Genomic DNA, 20,943 nt, shown 5'->3' with positions numbered 1-20,943 from the left:
TGTACCCATTAATTGGATGCTGAGGTGGGGGGTCGATGCTCTTTGCCACCCAATTCACCCTTTCCTCGTGCTCTACTTCACCAGGATCTCATCATCTCTTTCACTTCTTTATTTGCCACATACCTCAATGTGGCTTGTTAACCTTAATCTCTACATACAGTGATTTCCATAAGTATTTGGACAGTGACGCAATTTCATGATTTTGGCTCTGTACGCCACCACAATGGATTTGAAATGAAGGAATCAAGCTGTGATTGAAGTGCATACTTTCAGCTTTAATTCAAGAGGTTTAACAAAAATATCATATAAACCGAATTATAGCAATTTTTATACACAGTCCCCCCATTTTCAGGGGCTCAAAAGTTATTGGACAATTGACTGAGAAGCTGTTTTGTGGCCAGGTGTGGGCTGTTCCCTCATTATTTTATTAACAAGTAAGTAGTTAAAAGGTCTGGATTTGATTCCAAATGTGGAATTTGCATTTGGAAGCTATTGCTGTGAGCTCTCAAAATGAGGTCTAAAGAGCTGTCAATGCAAGTAAAGCAGGCCATTGTTAGGCTGAAAAAACTAAATGTTAATTTTATGATGTTAATGCCTTATACTGTATTTCTGGTTATGTTATATTCAGGTGAACAAAGGCTATATATGTATATGATCGCACTTATCACCCTGTACTGAAGGGCAAAAGGGGGCTCTTATTGTGAAGGAGCGTATGGGGAGTTGCGGGGGGTTTTGGTGAAAGAGAGTACATGGCGGTTGCGATTAAAGTTCGTTGTTGTTAAACTTAAAAGGAGTGTTCTTTTTTGTCGTGTAACAAAAACAACCCATCAAAGAGATAGCAGAAACATTAGGAGTGGCCAAATCAACAATTTGGTACACTCTTAAAAAGAAGGAACGCACTGGTGAGCTCAGCAAAACCAAAAGGCCTGTACGACCACAGAAGACAACTGTGGTGGATGATCGCAAAATTTTTTCCTTGGTGAAGAAAAACCCCTTCATAACATCTAGCTAAGTCAAGAACACTCTCCAAGAGGTACACATATCATTGCCAAAGTCTACAGTCTGGAGAAGACGTCATGAAAGTAAATACATAGGGTTTACCACAAGGTGCAAACGTCCAAAGAAGCCTCAAGAATAGGAAGGCCAGATTAGACTTTGCCAGAAAACATGAAAAAAGCCTGCCCAGTTCTGGAACAATATTCTTTGGACAGTTGAAACTAAGATCAACCTGTACCAGAATGATGGGAAGAGAAGAGTATGGAGAAGGGAAGGAACGGCTCATGATCCAAAGCATACCACATCATCTGTGAAACGTGGTGGAGACAGTGTTATGGCATGGGCATAACACGGCATGTATGGCTGCCAGTGGAACTGGATCACTTATTTATTTAGCTTATTGATGATATGACTGCTGACAGAAGCAGCAGGATGAATTGTGAAGTGTATAGGGCTATACTATCTGCTCAGATTCAGACAAATGCTGCAAACCAATAGGATGGCGCTTCACAGTACAGATAGACAATGATCCAAAACATACTGCGAAAACAACCAAAGACCTTGTCACGGCAAAGAAGAGGAATATTCTTCAATGGCCGAGTTAGTCACCTGACCTCAACCCAATTGAACATGCATTTCACTTGCTGAAGACAAAACTGAAGGCAGAAAGACCCACAAACAAGCAGCAACTTAAGACAGGTGCTGTAAAGGCCTGGCAAAGCATCACTAGGGAGGAAACCCAGAATTTGGTGATGTCCATGGGTTCCAGACTTCAGGCAGTCATTCAGTGCAAAGGATTTTCGACCAATTATTAAGAATGATCATCTTATTTATGATTATGTTACTTTGTCCAATTACTTTTGAGCCCCTGAAAATGGGGGGACTGTGTATAAAAATTTCTGTAATTCTTAACGGTTTATATGATATTTTTGTTAAATCCCTTGAATTAAACCTGAAAGTCTGCACTTCAATCACATCTTGGTCGCTTCATATCAAATCCATTGTGATGACGTACAGAGCCAAAATCATGAAAATTGTGTCACTGTCCAAATACTTATGGACGTAACTGTATTTACCAATGCTGGGAGCTGCTCCGTGGAAGTGCCAGGTTGAAGTTAGCTCTGAGCAGATTTCTTTTCCCAACACTGCAGATTTCTCTTTACCTGTGGCACAGTTTTGCCAGTTCCAAGATTGTCTACTCTGGACGTTTCCCCCGCAGATCCTTTCTCAGGGCTTGAAATAAAAGCTGAGTACATTACGAAGCACTTACCCTACGCTGAACCATACATGTTCTTATCAGCTGTGAATTTGCTATGTAAGCCTTACACATAATTTAAAGATCCCATTCACTGTCGCCAGCCTTACACAAGCTGAACTGCCCCATGGGTTCAGTAACAAATCTGGTCAGAGTGGTGGCTCTCCAGCCATTCTGACTGGATGACAAACAACTGTGCTTCTCCTTTCCTTGCTGTCCCTTCTCCTGGCAGGCGCACGAGAAGATGGAGGAGACAAAGCTGGAGGCGGTGCGGGACAACAACGTGGAACTGGTGCAGGACATCCTGAGGGACCTCACCCCACTCACCAGCAGGAGCAAGGCGGCCGATGAGCTGGCCCGCATCCTGAAGGAGCCCCACTTCCAGGTGTGCACACATGGACAACGCCTCAGATGGACTCTGAGCCACATTCCATCTTGTATGCACACTGAAACACTGAAAGTGACGCAAACATTAACAAGCACAGCATAGCCATACACACAATCATCTGCTTAGTAGAGACCAGATTCATCTCACTATCCCTGTCGCTGGCTCTCAGGAGTATGTCTGCTGTTGTTTGGTTAAAAATAGCAGCATAATTCAGTCCTAAATCTATTTATCTGTTCTAATCTAGTCACTTTTGAAAAGCCAATCCCTTCATTTTCTCGCTTTATCCACACGGTTTATAATTAAGTTTGAGAGATTTTAAAGAATACTTCTGTCATCCTTTCCTGCCTTTTGTTCTCTAATTAACACTAGAGGTTCTTGATTTATCCTTAATTAGATCTGAGGTGATCTTATTAGGAACTTTGCCTTTGTTTTTGTGAAAGGACATGAATTGCTCACAAACTCTATTAAATTCTTAAATGGACATGCTGCGTAAACAGCGGACTGGATTTCATTTCTTAGGTGCCAAGTAATAGCATGTCACTCTTTGTGAGAACCGATCTTACTGAGTTCATATAAATAGATCAGTTTGTGTGTGCCCAGTGTATTCAAGGATTGGATGTATTTCAAAATTAATTGCCAAAAACCTACAAGCTTATTTATAGCTTGGCATGTGGTGTCTTGCAGAAAGTGAGGAAGTTTTCAATAGAATAAGAAGGAAAAGAGACTTCCTTATGATCCACAAAGGTTTGACTACTGTCTGTGAAGTGCAGTGACTTGCACGCACTGAGTGTACATTGTGATTCCACAGTCCCTCCTAGAGACGCACGACTCAGTGGCCTCCAAAAGCTATGAGACCCCGCCCCCCAGCCCCTGTGCCTTCATGGACGCTGCCCTTAACAATCAGCCTGTGCCCCCTGACGCCATTCGGATGGTCGGCATACGCAAAGTGTCTGGGGAACACCTGGTAATGTTGCCACCTCCTCTTTGTCACTGCATGCTGGCTGTGTCTGTAGTAATGGCCTTCTCTTGCCTGACAAAACATTTACTTTGGAATAATAATCTTGATTTACAGTAAAGCGATGGCACATTTTAACCCCTTGCCCTTGTGCATATATTGTATGTGCTATGTGATTCACTTCTGTCTAAATGACATTGAACAGAGAGATCCTCACCCATTATTTTTTGTTCAGTTTTCTTGTATTCTCACTTGCTTCCATAAGGGCTAATAAAGCTAAAACACATAAGCAGCTCTTGCTTCAGAAGTGAGCATTTCGTGAACCATAAACTCACACCTAAATATAGCAATGGTTATTATTATTTTAGATAAAATATGGTGTAATGCTAATTGGCAATGTGAATTATACAGTAGAACTTAATATACATCATATATAATGAAGTGACTCAAGAAGTAGGTTAAATCCCTTTTGAGTTTTTGCTTTTGAATTGCCTATAGAAGACACCTTTTAACAGTAAATTTGCATTTGATTACATTGCATGCAATCTGTACTGTCAGTTTCACTGTGAATGAATTGCTTCAGGTAACATAAGCATGATACTTGTGAATTTCAGACGTTGGGGAGCAGTTTGGAGAAATATGTAGTATCAGGGCAACAGTGCTGCACTCACGATTCAGACAACTTTCGGTTGAGCCCAGGGCCATATCCACTGCACCATGCTCCTGCCACACTATTTAGAATGTGAACCACAGAGTTGCTTGAATACAGTTCACTATATTGCATAGACTTGCACTACTGTCCAGATTATTACTTGAATTGGTTGGCCCGGGTCTTTTCTAAACAGCTACCAGTTTCAGCACTCCTGAAAAGCTTTCCATTGCCTCTGAGATAGGGTACAGCGGGCCATCTGTGTGTGTAGAGATGGGAAAGGTATGGAGGGACCTACTGAGATGTTGGCAGAGAAGGCACGAACAAGGCCAGGAGTCAGGCCTAAACAGATCAAATGAGTTGAACATGCCGCGGCTTCTGTTTACCCTCCAACGCACACACTCGCATGTTCCCACTCTGCCGCAGACCCCCAGTGTGGCTCTGCGGATTGTTGATGAGCTAGTATTGTGCTTTACCCAAGTTCCGCCATCTGTCACTGATGAGCGCATGCACACACACACACACAGACGCAGGCACACAAATACACACTGCCTACATTCCTTGCACTTGATCAAACATTATTACAGTTCTTGCAGAACGGAGGGGGAATATCCTAAACAATGCAACATTTTTTCACTGTTCAGGGATTATTTTCTGAACCAGTTTTATTGAATCTCAGTTAATACACTGTTGCACAATATTATTTGTGAAGAGCAGCAAAGGATTTCTTCTTTATCATTCCTTGGCCAGGATTTAATTGGGGAGGACGTGTAGCGCATACATGAAAGTGAGAAAATATGTTGTAGAGTGAGGCCCAGCTGCACAAACAAACTCATGAAGGAGTTTGCTTATGTGGTTTTGTGATTTCTCTTACAGTCTTATCCTCATAGTGCATATCCTCATTTTCCTGAATATCATCTTTTTGGTCATGACAGGGTGTGACGTTTCGAGTGGAGCGCGGTGAGCTGGTGATTGCCAGGATCCTGCATGGTGGCATGATCGACCAGCAGGGCCTGTTGCATGTGGGTGATGTCATCAAGGACGTCAACGGTAAGGAGGTGGGCAGTGACCCCAAGGTGCTGCAGGAGATGTTGAAGGAGGCAAGCGGAAGTGTGGTGCTCAAGATCCTGCCTAGCTACCAGGAGCCCCACACCCCACGTCAGGTGAGTGGCTCTGGGTGCTCTGTCTTGCAACAATCTAACCTTCATAGAGGAGTGGCATTCAATGCCCTATCAAAACATGCCCGCCCCTACTGCACTGACTGGACTAAATTATGCTGAATATCACCACTCCTACTTCAACTTAAAAAAAAAAAAAAGTTATTTCTGCACCAGTTCTGATTTTTCTTCATCCCATTGTTTGCTCAAGATACCCTGTCAAAGAAATGGCTAACCATGACACCAGCCTTACTGAAGTACACCTTTGACAGGTTTGGCTTTCCCTTCCAGGTAGCTAAAACTAGGAGAGATCAGGATAATTTCTTTTTGAGCTCTGAGTGTCCCTTGCCAGAGGTCTAGTTAATGGACACACACAGCCTCAGAGAGAATTATCAAGGCCATATAAACTGGCTCCCTTGCTTGTCATGTCAGCTAGCAGAGTGAAAATGAAAATCTGATGGCCCTGCCTCAGTGGCCTTATGTAAATGGGTTGCCAAGAAGCTCCAGGATTGGAGAGCCACCTAAGCTTCAGCCATCTTTTCCAGCAGTAAAGGCTTCTGGGGAATGAAACGGCTGAACCATTTCTTTGAAACGTTTACATCCTTTGCATCCAGGTCCTACATGTCCTTTGCACAGGCATGTAGGACCTGGACACATGCCCCAATCAGCTTCTAGATGGCTCTCCATATGTGGACAATCATAGCTGTTGCGCTCAATAAAAATGCGTGTATGGTCAAGTCTGTTGATTGAGATTCAGACGACTCTGTGACAAAGAAGTCCTTTGAAAGCAGGCTGTGGACTATGAGTTTAAATTCTCAACTGTGTCAGTCTGTGATCCGGTGAGCGTGAGCGGTACAGACAGCCTCCGGTGCACCCACTGACAAGTGGTGACAGCAGCTCTCTTGTCCGGGAGCCCCCATGCAATCAGGCAGTGCACCGGGACTGTTCCACTGGTGATAGAGAGGGCAGTTCATAGGATGGTAGCCCTTACGGGTCACCCTTCGGTGCTGCTGGTTTGCACAGCTCGTTGTCATGGATACAGTCCCTGGGGACTGTAGAATTTGTAGCCTCGCAAGCTAATTTCCCCTCTCTTTGGGTAGGGGAAGTGAACGTGGGGGAATATACGAGAAGCTTCTAGAAGGAGCTTCAGGCACACATCAGCTCTAGCTGCATGCAAAAAAGTGTTCACTATGTGGTTGACAGGAATGCTGGAAAAGGCCAGGCAGTCTTCAAGGGATACAGTAAACTAAAATTGTGATCAGCACTTTCCACTCTATATTAAAAGGTTTTCCCAATAGTTCAAGTCTGCTGACACATCAGATGCCTGGCAGAGCTTACAGACAAAAACAAAGAACTTTGGGGCTGGAAATGGAATGTTAGGGTGGGGATAGCATACTTATTTCACACTACAGAGAGAGAGACATCCCTCATGGCTTTGGTCAGATTGGTTGAAATAGTGTTGGAACAGAACTGTTGCAGCTACTTAAGCAGTATGTCCATACACACATTCTGTAAGGTTCTCAGCATCGATGTTGATGGTCTACAGCTGTCCCTAGGTACTTCATGTCTGTCTGAACTCAGGTATATATATATATATATATATATATATATATATATATATATATATATATATATATATATATATACTGTATGCTGTCTGGGATTGGGGTGGACAATATTGATAGAAGGAAAGTTTGAGGTGGATAGTATTTAGAGAGGAAGAGAGTTTGAGTGAACAGCGTTGGATAGTGTTTTAGGATAACATTGTAGGTCTATGTTCGAAGTCAACAGTGTAGATGCAGTCAGTATGTCTGTAAAGTCCATAATGTATATGCAGTTTGGGTGTGAGGGTGATAGTGTAAAGGCAGTCTGGGTGTGAGGTTGGTAGTGTATACACAATCAGTGTGTGAGGCCAACAGTGTAGATGCAGACTGTGTATGAGGTTCTGAGCTTTGGAGATTCTCAGCTCTGGGAGGTTGCTGGTGTTGAGAGCCTGTCTTTGTTGTAACTGACACCCTGTGATCTCTTTGCCCTCTCAGGCATTTGTGAAGTGCCACTTTGACTACAACCCTACCCATGACAACCTTATCCCCTGCAAGGAGGCAGGCCTCAAGTTCAGCAGTGGAGACATCTTGCAGATCTTCAACCAAGAAGACCTTAACTGGTGGCAAGTGAGTCACTATTGCTCTCAGCAAATCAAACACTACCATCTACTAGAACTGATGCAAATACAGATGCATGTTTGTGGAAAAGCCAGATTTGAGAAATGTTAAGCTGAAGTCCATTTCTTTTATTTAGCAACAATCCAGGCTTATTGCCTGCCCCGTATGAAGTCAGGGTCATACTGTAGCATCTCTGACTTATTTTAATTAACTATTAAATGTAGATATTGTATACAATAGAACACAAAGACTTAAGTGACTTGCAGTCCTGACTGTTTCTTTCATTTTCCTTCACATTCATAGGGCATCAGGTTTAGATTGGATGTGGAGGTAAAATAAAGCACTGTCAGTTCCAACTTCTACCATAAAATGCTGGAATCCTGGAATCCCTGTCATTAACTGTATTGTCATTAATTAACTTCTGTTGCCCCATAGGTGCAATGTTAAAAGCAGGGGTTATGATTTTGCACAGAGGCTACAAATAAAACATTTAAAATATTGAAATGTTAAAACATTCATAAGGTATTAATTGAATGTATTTAATGAATACTCATATATTTAAATATACTTGTACATATAAAGTACAGTAGAAGTAGTCAGCATAGTGACACACACAGCGTGATTGTTTGGGAGTGACAGGGCATGGAGAGCAGCAAGACACAAATGCCACTGCTTGTTCATGGACATCAGTTTAAAGGAGGTGCTGCACAGATCTACTCATCCTTATATGAAATAGATCAGGTAATGTAATCTTCTCAAGCTCCGTCTCATTAACTCACTAACCCGCCAAGGATAAAATCCATGAAACCTCTTCAGCTCCCCTCACGGATTCACCAGCAGTGAAAAATCTTTGATGCCTTTTCAGACAGTTTTTATTTACAGTTGTTCTACTTCTGTGGTAACATACAACAGGATTTTGTGACATGAAACAAATTATAGTGGCATTTTTATAAATGTCATAAACACAGATTGTTGTATTGATCTTTGTAATGCAGGGACTGCCTGTATTTCATTTGGCAGTTCCTTGATTTACTAGACAGAGTCTAGTATTTTTTGGTGTAATATCACTGGTTTTTTATTGCTTTTATTAATTGATTTTCATTAATCATCATTCATTAATTTGACATTCATGATTCCTCTAAATTTATGCATCCAGCAAGCATACCATCTGCTTTCAGGGTATTTCCAGGATACAAGTTTCCAGCATTAAGCCCTACTCAACATACGTCATTAAGTTTTCATAGCAAGAGCTCTGTATCTGAGGCCTCTGACCTGGCCTTAGATGAATGGAGGTCAGTGCTGATTCCTCCAGTGTTAGAGTCTGAGTATTGTCTCCACTGTAGGCATGCCATGTAGAGGGAGGCAGTGCAGGCCTCATCCCAAGTCAGCTCCTGGAGGAGAAGAGGAAGGCTTTCGTAAAGAGGGACCTGGAGTTTGCCACCACAGGTAAAGCCATACCTCAGTGAGAGTAGAGGGAGCAGTCAAATGGAGGTGGGAGATTCTCTACAGTAAGGGTAGAGAAATTGATTGTACTCATATGACATGTTAAAAAGTGAAACACAGACTCATGAGTAGCTCAGCAGATAAGGTGCTTGCCCTATGTCATCAGCTGATGATGACCAGAACCCAAAGCGGTGGAACAAACTGGATTTGTTCTTTCGGGAATAGGGTTCATGTGCCAGCAGAGTCTCACTACTCTTAGAAACTCTAAATAGTTTCTGACACCTCTGAGTTGCTTGGGTGACATCAGCAAAGTAGAGGCCTATCCTCCAATGAGTGCCCACTCTACTGTAGTGCTCTGTGTGACTGCAGTGCAAAACTTTCCATTGGCTGCATGTAAAATTAATGCAAATTTGTCAAGACCTTCATTAAGCTCACTACATTATGAGTCCATTAACACTTTAGGATAGGACACAGTTAGAAACACTCCATAATAATACATCATTCAGAAAAACAGTGTTGATTTTAAGTCAGGCTTTCATAGATGTTAGAGAATGTATAATTAAGGAAGAGGCCATTATTACCTTCATGCAAGGTAACAATATGAATTGCTGAGATGGGAATATATACAATATAGGAACAATAAATATTTAATCTTGCACAGAAGTTTCTCACACTGGAATATCAGATATTGCCTCTTCCTTGTAAATAATCCATTTGCTTAATATTGGACTAATCACTGTATTTTTAATACTGTATAATGCAATTTATCCATGGGCAACTGCCATATATTGTGGGGATTTTTATATTTTTATTACACTACTCACCACTTCTAGGAGCACATTGGCAGTGTAGAACTGATTCTATTGCAGTAGCTATTTCAATCCATCACTTCAGCCTGTGTGTATTTCTGAGATTGTGCTGGTTATTCCTTCTCTCATTTTTCGTCTCTATTCTCCACACCAGCTGGCCTTATGAAAGTCATTGCATGGAGATGGCATTTCCAGCCTAAATATACAACATTATCCAGCAGGGAAATGATCATCTGCCCCTTGCAACCACAACAGAAAAGCTCATTCCCTTCAACGGGTCGCATTTTAGTAAGACAAACCTTCCTCAGATGGAAGGCTTATTTATTAAATTTAAAAAGAGCTTTGCTTTTAGCCCCAGATCCAAAAATATGTCAGCTGGGAAATAGGTGCTCTCTGTAGTAGCAGATATACAGAATGTGGCTGGTCTGTAAGGCCTCAGACAGCTGCTCTCTGACCTCCAGGAAATGCCGGTGTCAGACTGTCAGAGAGTCTGACTGGAACTGCTGTAAATGTCTGTAGCGACCTATAAATATCTTTGGAACACGAAAAGGCTGTTGTGTTTCGTTGAGATCAGTCATGTGTTTTTTTGTACTTCTCAAATTAGACACAAATCATTACATTCATACTGATATTGTAATTGTTTAAACTTCAAAAGCCTGTCTTGTTTCCCCACCCTGGTGAAACAGCTGTGCAGGGATTATGTGCTGAATCTGAGATTCTTTGGCTCTCTGTGTGGTACTGCAGGCCCTGTTAGATACTGCCACCTGGTGTTGTGGAGACACAACATCATTGTCCTTTGTACATGGTGCTTGCACCCACAATTGGTCGCTTACCTGTCCATAAACCAACTCCAAGTAATTTCATGAAAAAAGGAGAAATGGAACCAAGGTCAGTATTTCTACACCCACAGTTTACAAAAGATATATAAAGACACAGGCATGTGATGTTAAAAGCATGGGTTGGATATTATCTGTGGGGGCTAGAATACTGTAGATTTTAGGGTTAGCTACCTTTTAACTAAGTTAAATTCACACATGGACATTCAGACAATTACCTGAACTGTCACAGGACTGGCGGCAGAGAGACCAGCAGACACTGTGGTCCCTCTCATATTGGCCCTGGTGTAGTGTCTGGCTCTATGCTTGAATGTTGCCTCTTTTGACAGGTCCTCTATGCGCTGGAATGGGAGGGAAGAAGAAGAAGAAGATGATGTACCTGACAACTAAGAATGCAGGTGTGAAAAACGGTTGTGGCATCTTTAAGCCACGGTTTTTAGACTCAGTGGCATATCCATTAGTCCTCTCTCATTGATAGAACTGGTGTGTGTGAGAGAGAGAGCTTATAGTGACATGAATGTTTAAGTAAAAAGTGTAAATGTAACAGTAACTACACTCTTTCTCCTCATTAGAGTTTGATAGGCATGAGCTGTTGATCTACGAGGAGGTGGCAAAGATGCCCCCCTTCCGTCGGAAGACGCTGGTCCTGATTGGGGCTCAGGGGGTGGGCCGTCGCAGCCTAAAGAACAAGCTGCTAGTTTCAGACCCCCAGCGGTATGGCACCACCATCCCCTGTGAGTGCAGCACGCTCATCAACCTGGTAGCAGAACCTGTTCTTAACAGTTCTAAGTGTCTCTGCTGCCACTACAAACCCAGAGACATAGAAAATTTTGATGGATGCAATCTGCATGTATCTTATAGCTCTTTTCATATTGTTTCAGTGTTTGTTTTGTGGACTTGCCAGTGCAGACAGAAAAAAAGGTTGTTTTTCTAAACTATAGATGCAATGAAGAACTCCATTTTCTCTGACCACACTCTCTTTCATGCAGAACACAGCTGTTTCAGCATTGGTGTTCTGTACAAACTTGGAGTAGAAATTATATGAAAATCACGTGGTTCTTCACTGTGATTTGTTTGCATAATACTGTGTTATATGCACATAATTATTAACAATTACGGCTATTACAAGTGGATTTGGAACAAACAGTGCCCCCTACTTTAAGATTCTTATCTAAACTAGTCATTTTGACAAGGCTTGCAAACAATTTTCAAACAATCCAAATGTGTTGCTCCTAAGAGCTCAGATGACAAGGTGCACATCTCAAGTTTTGAATTGCCAATTGTGCATAAAGCTTGTCACACGGTGACGACCTCTGCAGGAGTGCTGAACAGATATGAAGGCAATCCTCTGGGACATTAGTATACAGCCCAATGGCTATTTTTGGCACTACAAGCCCAAGACCCTAGATCCCTTTTACTGAATGAAAGAAAGTTATGTCACATTGTCCTGTCTCCCTAACATATATCCCCTCTTTTCAAAACATTCTGCATTTCAATCTGCTGTTTCATTGTTGCCAAAGTAACTGTTCTACTGTAATTACAATAACTATTGTATAGTCTATTGTACTGCAACTTGTCACTATTGTAGCTATTAATTTGCAGTTGCTTTCAAAGCTGGGAGTTGGTGGTTGGTAATTTAAGTCACATGAACGAGCAAAGCTCCCCCACCTTTTGCGGGCTGTGTACGTTTTAAACGCGTCAGACTTGTGTTTTCCTGCCTAATGTACATGTTACTGCATGTTACCATGACAACTTTATGCCACTCCCTCACAGATACCTCCAGGAAACCCAAAGTGGATGAGAAGGATGGACAGATGTATTCATTTATGTCTCGCAGTGAGATGGAAGTGGATATAAAGAACGGGCGCTACCTCGAACATGGCGAATATGACGGAAATCTCTACGGCACAAAGATAAACTCCATTCATGAAGTGGTGGAGTCTGGCAAGGTCTGCATCTTGGATGTCAATCCACAGGTAAGTAGGCACCACTTACAGTACACATATATAGTACCACCTCTATTGGTAATATACAATAATTTTTAAATTATGACAAAAAAGAAGTTTGAGAATCAATATGGGGAATTTTTTTTTCTTACTCATCACAGGTCAGCAATGGGATAGAGCTTGTGTTTGTAATATACTAACAAAGTTTGAAATCCAATAATTCATGAATTATTTTTACGTTTTCCATAAACAAAGACAGAAATAAGTATCAAAACATTGTATTATCATCACACATCTTATATTATCTTTGACAATACCGTGTCTTTGTTTAGCAGCAGGACATTAGGCTTATCCATCTTCCCACCACAGTGTTAAGTACACACCACAACTACTAAATGTGCACTGACATCACTTTAGCCAATACCATCACCTTTTATCAATTAGCATCGATGTTATTAATTTTGACTTGTCTGCAAATATAGGACGACTTGCATTTTTCTAAAATATATTTTGGAGAACAAAAACCTGCCTTATATGCATACCAGTACAGTTACAATACAGGCCAATAGTTCTGACAAAGACTTACTCAGTCATGTATCTCTGACAAAGACTTCCTCAGTCATTTATCTAAGACCTTTTCATTCAACAGAATAGACTCAAGGGGCAGACACAGTCAGTATGAAGCAATAGTAATCATATGGGATTCAAAAGACTACTTTCCTAGAGAATGGTTTTATCTGTACTTGGTGAGCCTTTAATGCAATATTTAAACCTGACTTTGCATACCAAAATTCCGTAAAGCTCTCAATCAAGCTAGCATTCAGGTTCCTCTCAACTTCCTGTGAGGCATTTTGCAATTGCTCCTGTTCATTCTATAATGACACTCTGGTTTTGTGGAGCTTGAACTGTGCACTTTCCTTTTTTTACAGGCACTAAAGATTCTCAGAACATCTGAGTTTTTACCCTATGTGGTGTTCATTGAAGCACCCAATTTTGAGGTTCTGAAAGCCATGAATAAATCTGCTATTGAAGCAGGCGTGGTCACCAAGCAGTTGACGGTAGGAACAGCCAATCAATATACCCAGATAAAACCAGATAGGGCAGTAAAACAGTTTCTATTTCATTTCTAAAACACCCCAAAATTACCACACACTTGCATGGAGGTTTTCTGATTGTCTTATGCTGTAAAGAATCACATTCTGGAGATGCCCAGAGGGAAAGATGTGCTTTACAAGTTCATCAGCAAAGTATTCCACACATGAAATAGCAATCTGTAATCAGAAATGAAGTTTTAATAATAAGCAGAAAGTTGATTTGAACTAGAAAATGTGATCACATAAGAACATGTGTGTTCTTACATTGGCCAGGTTCTGATGGATCGCTCACAATGAAGGGATTTAGTCAACAAAATTCTTATGATATGGTCAAATGGAAAGAAGTCTCGATCTGTTTTTGCCAGCACGATGAGTCGTGCAGTCTATTTGGCATGCTATTATTAACATACCAAGTGTTCAATACTTGTAACCTACACCAGTTTTGTCTGAATAACAAAAATACCAGTTCTTTCACAGGATCATTATAATTCAGTGGGTTCTACACTGCTCTTGCCTTCAATACATTTCTTTGATTTCTTCTTTTGTCAGTTAAGAAACCTCAATAACAGTCATTACTGCCATTACTAATTACACCAAACATTTGACCTGAGCATGGTACCATCGGGTATAGTGATTGTCTTTGTCTCCTGCAGGACACTGAGCTGAAGAGGACAGTGGACGAGAGTGGGAGGATCCAGAGAGCGTATGGGCATTATTTCGATCTCACCATTGTCAACGACAATCTGGAGGGAGCTTTCCGTAGCCTGAAGATGGCACTGGAGAGACTGGGGTCTGAACACCAATGGGTCCCTGTCAGCTGGGTCTTCTAGGTCCAGAGATCATCCGGGGAAGGTAGAATTGTGGAGACAGGACCATACTTGGTACAAGCCTCAGAGAGGGGGAAGCCACCAAAGGGCACACACCTCTTCCTTAGTAAGACAGCAAGATGTGGATTCAAGACCTCTTCTACAAAACAACACACCCTGGTGGATGGAGGTCTAACCCACAGCCAGAACCATCTTTCCCCCTGGCAGCCACCCTCAGACTTTTATATAGATTCCTTTTTAAGACCTTGTTTTTAACTGTATTTCTAACTTTGTAAACAAAGAGTAAACATTCTCTATATATGTATTTGTTGAAGACTTATCAGAAATACTATGAGGGTTCAGTACAGTATGTGAGTGGGTATGGATGTGTGTATGTACTGTATATGTGTTTGAAGGGGCTTTATGTATTTGTAGATTAGGTTAACATGCTAGCTGTCTTACAGTAAACCTCACTTTGTCTCATCATTTTTAAACTTAATTTCTCTGGCCTTCCTCAAGCTGACAACACTATATTTAGTACAATGTTTACATGAATTGTTAGTTTAGTTACAGGATTAATAGAATGCATATACCTATAACCGACTCTGTAATATTGTATATTAGGGCTGATAATTATGTATGTGTAAATGTAAATATATACAAGCGTTTGCTGTATGGGAAAGACATACTTATTAAACGTTTATGTGCTTTCTCACACAAACATACAAAAGCAATACGTACAGTAGTCTGCATCTCTAAACATGCACACCCCAAAATTCTATATATGCTATATATATACTGATATAGCATTTTACAAAATTATACACTCTGCAAAGAGACTCTGGCCTTATTTATGAAGCCTTGGTAACAGCATAAAGCCTTGGTAACAGCATATTGAATCTACCACTCATAGACAAACTCATAACAAATATTGAAGTAAAAATCTACTGTCATATTAGTGGCGTTTAAATTTGGAAAGGGGTCATCTTCTTGGAGTCTTATTTTCAGCTTCAGAATAAAATCAGTTGGTAATTTTGTGATGGTCTTTGAGTTAAACTGCCTGCATTCATTTCCACTTGGCTGAATACTCATGAAAATAGTGAAAATGTCTTTTGTGATGTTGCTGTGCATGTGTGAGCCTGTCACTCAGAGAGGATGGTAATGCCTTCTCTATATACTGTACAGCTGAAACTGTTCACTTGTCATGTGCAAAATCTATTTTTATTACAACAACTACTTTTTGGTGGTTTTTGTAAGCCACTGTGTTGAGCTTGTAGGAAATGATCTTGCAACTGTGATTTTCTTTGTATTGATTTGAAAAAGCCTTGACCTTTTATGGTAAAATTGTCATCCTATGGGGAGGAGTATGCACTGTCCATCCTTATAAAGGGCAGGGAAGACATAGAAAGATGTGGAAGTAAGGGATGTGTACATGATGGAGATGTGTTGAAAATTCACTGTGTATCAATCTCAATTACCATCACGCAAGTCTGGTGGACAGATGCAAGTTTCCTGATCAAGCAGTCAATCTGCGCTTTAGCCAACATTCTCGAAAAACATTTGCATACAGAAAACACCTTTGACAGTAGTTAATTCTGTTATGTACCTCTGAAAGACAGGATAGATGATAAGTGTCTGATTTGTTCCAGGACGCTTGTGTCTTTGACACTTTTAAGAGTTGTCTGCACAGTATTACATGCTAGCCATGCTGCAATTTAATGATCAATTTCAACATATCAGATTGAATTACAGACACACACACACAGACAAACACACCCATGCACACACTCAGACTGTGGCACAAATGATAGCCGTTTTGCCTTAAAGAAGTGCACTTGCAGCCGAGGGCGATGTACAAATCTGTTTTTTGACTGGGCAGACATTTCAGTAAAAGGTCAAACAGCAGTGAACTTGTTTCACAGTAATTATCATGAAATGTTAGTTTTTCCAGGATATAATGTCTGTGAGTTTTGTAATTTCCCATGTAACAGAAAAGAAAGATCTTTTTAGGATAATGCTGTGGTGGTAGTACTCTGGTTGCAGTATCAGTGTGTGGTTTTAGGGAATTGAGTCCACCGTAAATTTGATGTCCTAGAAAGGTATATTAAAAAAGTGGTGGTCTATTTCTCTGTCTGCAGTATCTTGAATTCCATTGCAAATCCACAGGTCAAAAAGGGATTGTTGCAAGTCCATTGTTATAGCACTCAAGATTACAATTTGGCGAGGCTCATTGAACAGTACTATCTTGAGATGTAGACTCATGGCTTGCTGCTCACTGAACTTTTGCAAGCTGTGAAATTGTTGAGTAATTGCCTAATGTGGTAGAATGAAGGCACACAATTGCACAACACTGACTCTGCGTATTTCCCACTGTCAGAATCTGCATTTGCGGGTTACATTTGTGGATACCACAGTATATTCATCATAGGAAACAATAACTGAATCTCAAGTATGGCTGTATACAGGGATGGCTTCTCCATTACAGCAATGATCATCAAAGTGTTGTTTGGTCAAACATCTTGTGTCTTTGGGAACAGAATATTGTTACTATTAGACCAGTTGCTAATGCTACGATCCTTCTGTTGTTATAGTATTGCATATATTAATCAGGATCCTTTTGATTATTAGAACCTGACCACTTGCATTCTAGAAGCCATCAGCTTGACAATCAGACATAAGATAACTGGATGACCAGAAGTTTATATGAGCCATGCTTTTTATTATGATCCTGTGTGGGATTCTTTTGTTGTAGTTTTCTGAAGGGCATTTTGACTTAAACCATTAAATGTTATGTTATATATTATGTGAAAAAATACATGAAGCGGTGTATCCAGATCTAGTAAAAAGTAAGTATTCAGACAGCAGAGTATGTACATGTAACATGCAAAACTGAACATTGCTCAGGGTAAGAGCACATGTTACATGTAGCAATATGTAGTCAGTTATTGACCACGGGTCACGGGCCAGATCAAATGGACCCGTCACAGTTTCTTTCTTATTGACTTGATTTTGCTTAAATCATTGACTGGTATTTTCAGCAGGCTCTGCATATGTGTGAAAGAGGCTTTCCCAGCAGTACCAGAGAGGAAGGTGAGAGAGGGGACCTAAATCAAAATGGGATTGTCTTTTTTTTTTGTCTGTAAGTGTTCAAACTGACTTTGAATCTTTCATTTCCCATGCTGCAAAGACTTTGGAAGGATATGGCTGTAAGCTTGTTTTTCACTGACTCCTGCAGGTGGTGGGGCTGCTGTTCTGTTTGCTTAGCACACTGTGATGATATTTGAGAAGCTGAACTTTGTATTATAGCATTGTCACAGCTATGTCAGCTATGAAAAAAGGATGGCACACTATTCAAAAGAGAAAAAAAAAACTTGTTGGTATTATGTAGCAAAAGGTGCAAGTGAGGATCTGCCTGAATACATGCCCACAATATATCTTCAACGGGTGCATAAACATACACACATAGGTAGAATATTGCTAAATTGCTAATTCAACCCAAATGAGCACCAATAGCCCTAGTAGGCTGTTGTTTTTAGATTGAATTGATATTTTTTCTTTCTTTATATTTCAATTATAGTCCCACTTATTTGATGACTCTATCACAGCATCATTTTTTTTGTTGCATTACAATGGTTTAGTGGGTGCAGACTAGACTCCGATTGTAACAGAAGATCTATGGCTGCAAATAAGCAACATAGCTCAGTGGCCTTCTCGGGCCTTGTGAACTTGGCCTTATGTGGCAACTTGCCTTAAGACAGGGCTGCAAGTTTTAGCTTTAACTCTGGAATATATATTTTTATATATATAGATTGTGTTTGATCTGAATTCTGAGTGGTCACTTGATAAAGTTACATAGGTATAATGAGAAGTGGGTGAGATGTAGGCATAATTTGTGGTGGTGCTGCTACAGGGGGAAGTAGGGATGGTGTAGAGGGTTGTGGGTGTGACAGAGGTGTATTTAGTAGTGGGAGTGGTACGGGGAATTATCAGTGTGAGTTAGGTGTATGGGGGTGTTGTGGATTATGAGGTAGGTGTAATTAGCTGTAGGGGTGGTGTCGGAGGTCCTGGGGATGAGGTAGATGTTATTGGCAGTAGGGGTGGTGAGGGGGGTTGTGGGTGTGAGGCATGTGTTATTGGCAGTGGGGGTGGTGTAGGGGGTTGTAGGTAGATCATCTCGGAGTATGCAGGACATTTGTCTTCTGGGAGAGGAAACATGTCTGTCTTCATCTCAACCTTCAAAGAAACAATCAAATTAGAACAGAAGCAGGCCACAGCCTGCAAAACAAGCTGGATTTTCATCTTTTCATTGCTATTCTTGTGACTGAAATGGAAATAAGTAGTTGGAAACCAGTCATTTCAGAAGTTAATTACATTTTCATTAAATCTCAGACCACATTTCAAAAAGTAGGGACTTCACCTCAATGACGACTACACAGCGAAGCTGACAGATAATTAGAGAGCAGAGAAGGAAGAAACAACAGATTGAGGACAAAACAACATTTAAAACAGTGGTAAGCGAGCACTTGGGTAAAGTGTTAAAATGAATCTGGGCTAAACCAAGGGTGGGGCTGGTTAAATAGTGTAGGATCTGAATAGAGGGATAAAAGTGAAAGAAAAGCACCATTTTTAAAATCACTTCTCACTCCATCACCTGTTTTGTATATGGAATGGACTTGTGGAAATATTAACTGAGAGAGTTCCATTGTTCTCAATGAACATATCAGCTACTCTGAATATGGCTAACAGTAAACAGGTAATGCATATGATACATTTAGGTACCTCTGTGTAAGGCAGTGGTTGGCTGGTGACGTTGACGGTGCTGTACTGGGGTGGTCTAAGGGCATTGGCTGGGCAGTGGGCAGGGGGATGAAGTAGGTGAGAGACAGGTCACGGGGGGGCAGCTGGTACCACACTTATCCTTTGGCAGAGGTTGTACATGGAGGAGCAGCAGAGAACAATGATATAGAATACCACCATCAGAACGATGATCCTTCACAGTCAAGACCATCACAGACTATCGAACTTAATGCATCCAATTTCCTCTACTTTATTCAATTGGTTTATGCGGAGTGAAAGTGGAAATCTCACAGTGATTCCTGGTGTGTAATATTCACACACATGAAGAAGCTGTGTGATTGGAGCCACTTTACTTTCTGAAATGGGTATGCATTATGTCTAGTCATTTCCCTGGATTATTGAAAAACCTACACGTGACATTATTCACATCAGACGATATACCTCTAATTCTCTAACCTTTTGCTTGTTCTGGACTGACATTCTGTAATATTTTGCTTGTACAAAAAGGCCCATTGTGACCTCTAATCACACCCTGTGGAAACATTGTGTGTTACTCAATAACAATGAAGACTTCCAGGGGAAGGGAGAATTGTATGATGAGCCACGGCACTGTAGGCTGCAAAGCAGATACAGAAGACATTTTGAGCCACATTCTGCATTCATATCCCTCACGCATTGTCCTACACGACAGGCCAGTTCTTCCTGCTCAAATACTATCCTTGATATTCTTCCTGTTTTTATTCTGTGCTGAAGCCTATTTTGATTGGGGGAAAGTAGCGCTTTACCCCTACAAATGAGGTGCTCATATGGTGCTTTGAAAAAGGCCTTTTGAAAATCTAATCTTTTGCATGAATTGTGACAATTGTCTTTCTTGTAGAAAATATTCTACCAGAAGCCAACCAAAACAGACCACAAAAAAAGAAGACTTTAAGACAGACATTTGCTGCCCATGTAGTACATAACTGTAAATAAGACAACTTTGACAGCAACACACAAAGTCTACATTTAATTTCAGTGTAAAGTTGGTAAATATTAGCATGTGGACCTGTTTTATGAATGTGTTGTTATTATGAATGAGGCTCAATGACTCATTCAATGAGGGGTCAATGACTGCTAAGGCGCATGGTGCGTAAAAGTCGGCAACACTCTGCTGATTCCATAGCTGAAGAGTTCCGAACTTCCACTGCATTAATGTAAGCACAAAAACTGCAGCGGGAGCTTCATGGAATGGGTTTCCATGGCTACGCAGCTGCATGCAAGCCTCACATCACCAAGTCCAATGCCAAGCGTCGGATGGAGTGGTGTAAAGCACACCGACACTGGACTGTGGAGCTGTGGAAACGTGTTCTGTGGAGTGACGAATCACGCTTCTCTGTTCGGCAGTCAGATGGGCAAGTCTGTCTGGGTTTGGTGGATGCCGGGAGAACATTACCTGCCTGACTGCATTGTGCCAACTGTGAAGTTTGGTGGAGGAGGTATGGGGCTGTTTTTCAGGGTTTGGGCTAGGCCCCTAATCTCCAGTGAAGGGCAATTTTAATGCTTCAGCATACCAAGACATTTTGGACAATGCTATGCTTCCAACTTTGTGGCAACAGTTTGGGGCTGTTTGGGGCATCTATGCCAGTGAAACCACACACACACACGCTCACA

At 41.1% G+C, this 20,943-nt stretch overlaps 1 protein-coding gene across 3 annotated transcripts in view; it reads left to right on the top strand.

Annotated features, from left to right (window-relative positions):
- mpp2b (membrane protein, palmitoylated 2b (MAGUK p55 subfamily member 2)) overlaps positions 1 to 15,555 on the top strand; it is a 55,273-nt gene extending 39,718 nt beyond the window's left edge. For all 3 annotated transcript variants that reach the window (XM_036538448.1, XM_036538466.1, XM_036538457.1), the window contains 10 exons: positions 2,484 to 2,636; positions 3,448 to 3,603; positions 5,179 to 5,406; positions 7,440 to 7,571; positions 8,906 to 9,008; positions 10,980 to 11,048; positions 11,223 to 11,384; positions 12,424 to 12,626; positions 13,526 to 13,654; positions 14,344 to 15,555. In XM_036538448.1, the coding sequence (XP_036394341.1) occupies positions 2,484 to 2,636; positions 3,448 to 3,603; positions 5,179 to 5,406; positions 7,440 to 7,571; positions 8,906 to 9,008; positions 10,980 to 11,048; positions 11,223 to 11,384; positions 12,424 to 12,626; positions 13,526 to 13,654; positions 14,344 to 14,520 (1,512 nt within the window). In that variant the 3' untranslated portion in view covers positions 14,521 to 15,555. The remainder of the gene's footprint in view (positions 1 to 2,483; positions 2,637 to 3,447; positions 3,604 to 5,178; positions 5,407 to 7,439; positions 7,572 to 8,905; positions 9,009 to 10,979; positions 11,049 to 11,222; positions 11,385 to 12,423; positions 12,627 to 13,525; positions 13,655 to 14,343) is intronic.
- The last annotated feature ends 5,388 nt before the right edge of the window (positions 15,556 to 20,943 follow it).

Source organism: Megalops cyprinoides, chromosome 1 (genome assembly GCF_013368585.1).
Source record: "Megalops cyprinoides isolate fMegCyp1 chromosome 1, fMegCyp1.pri, whole genome shotgun sequence".
In the NCBI taxonomy this organism is placed as follows: Eukaryota; Metazoa; Chordata; class Actinopteri; order Elopiformes; family Megalopidae; genus Megalops; species Megalops cyprinoides.
Note: the sequence above shows the minus strand (reverse complement) of the source record. Positions and strands in the feature narration are given on the sequence as shown.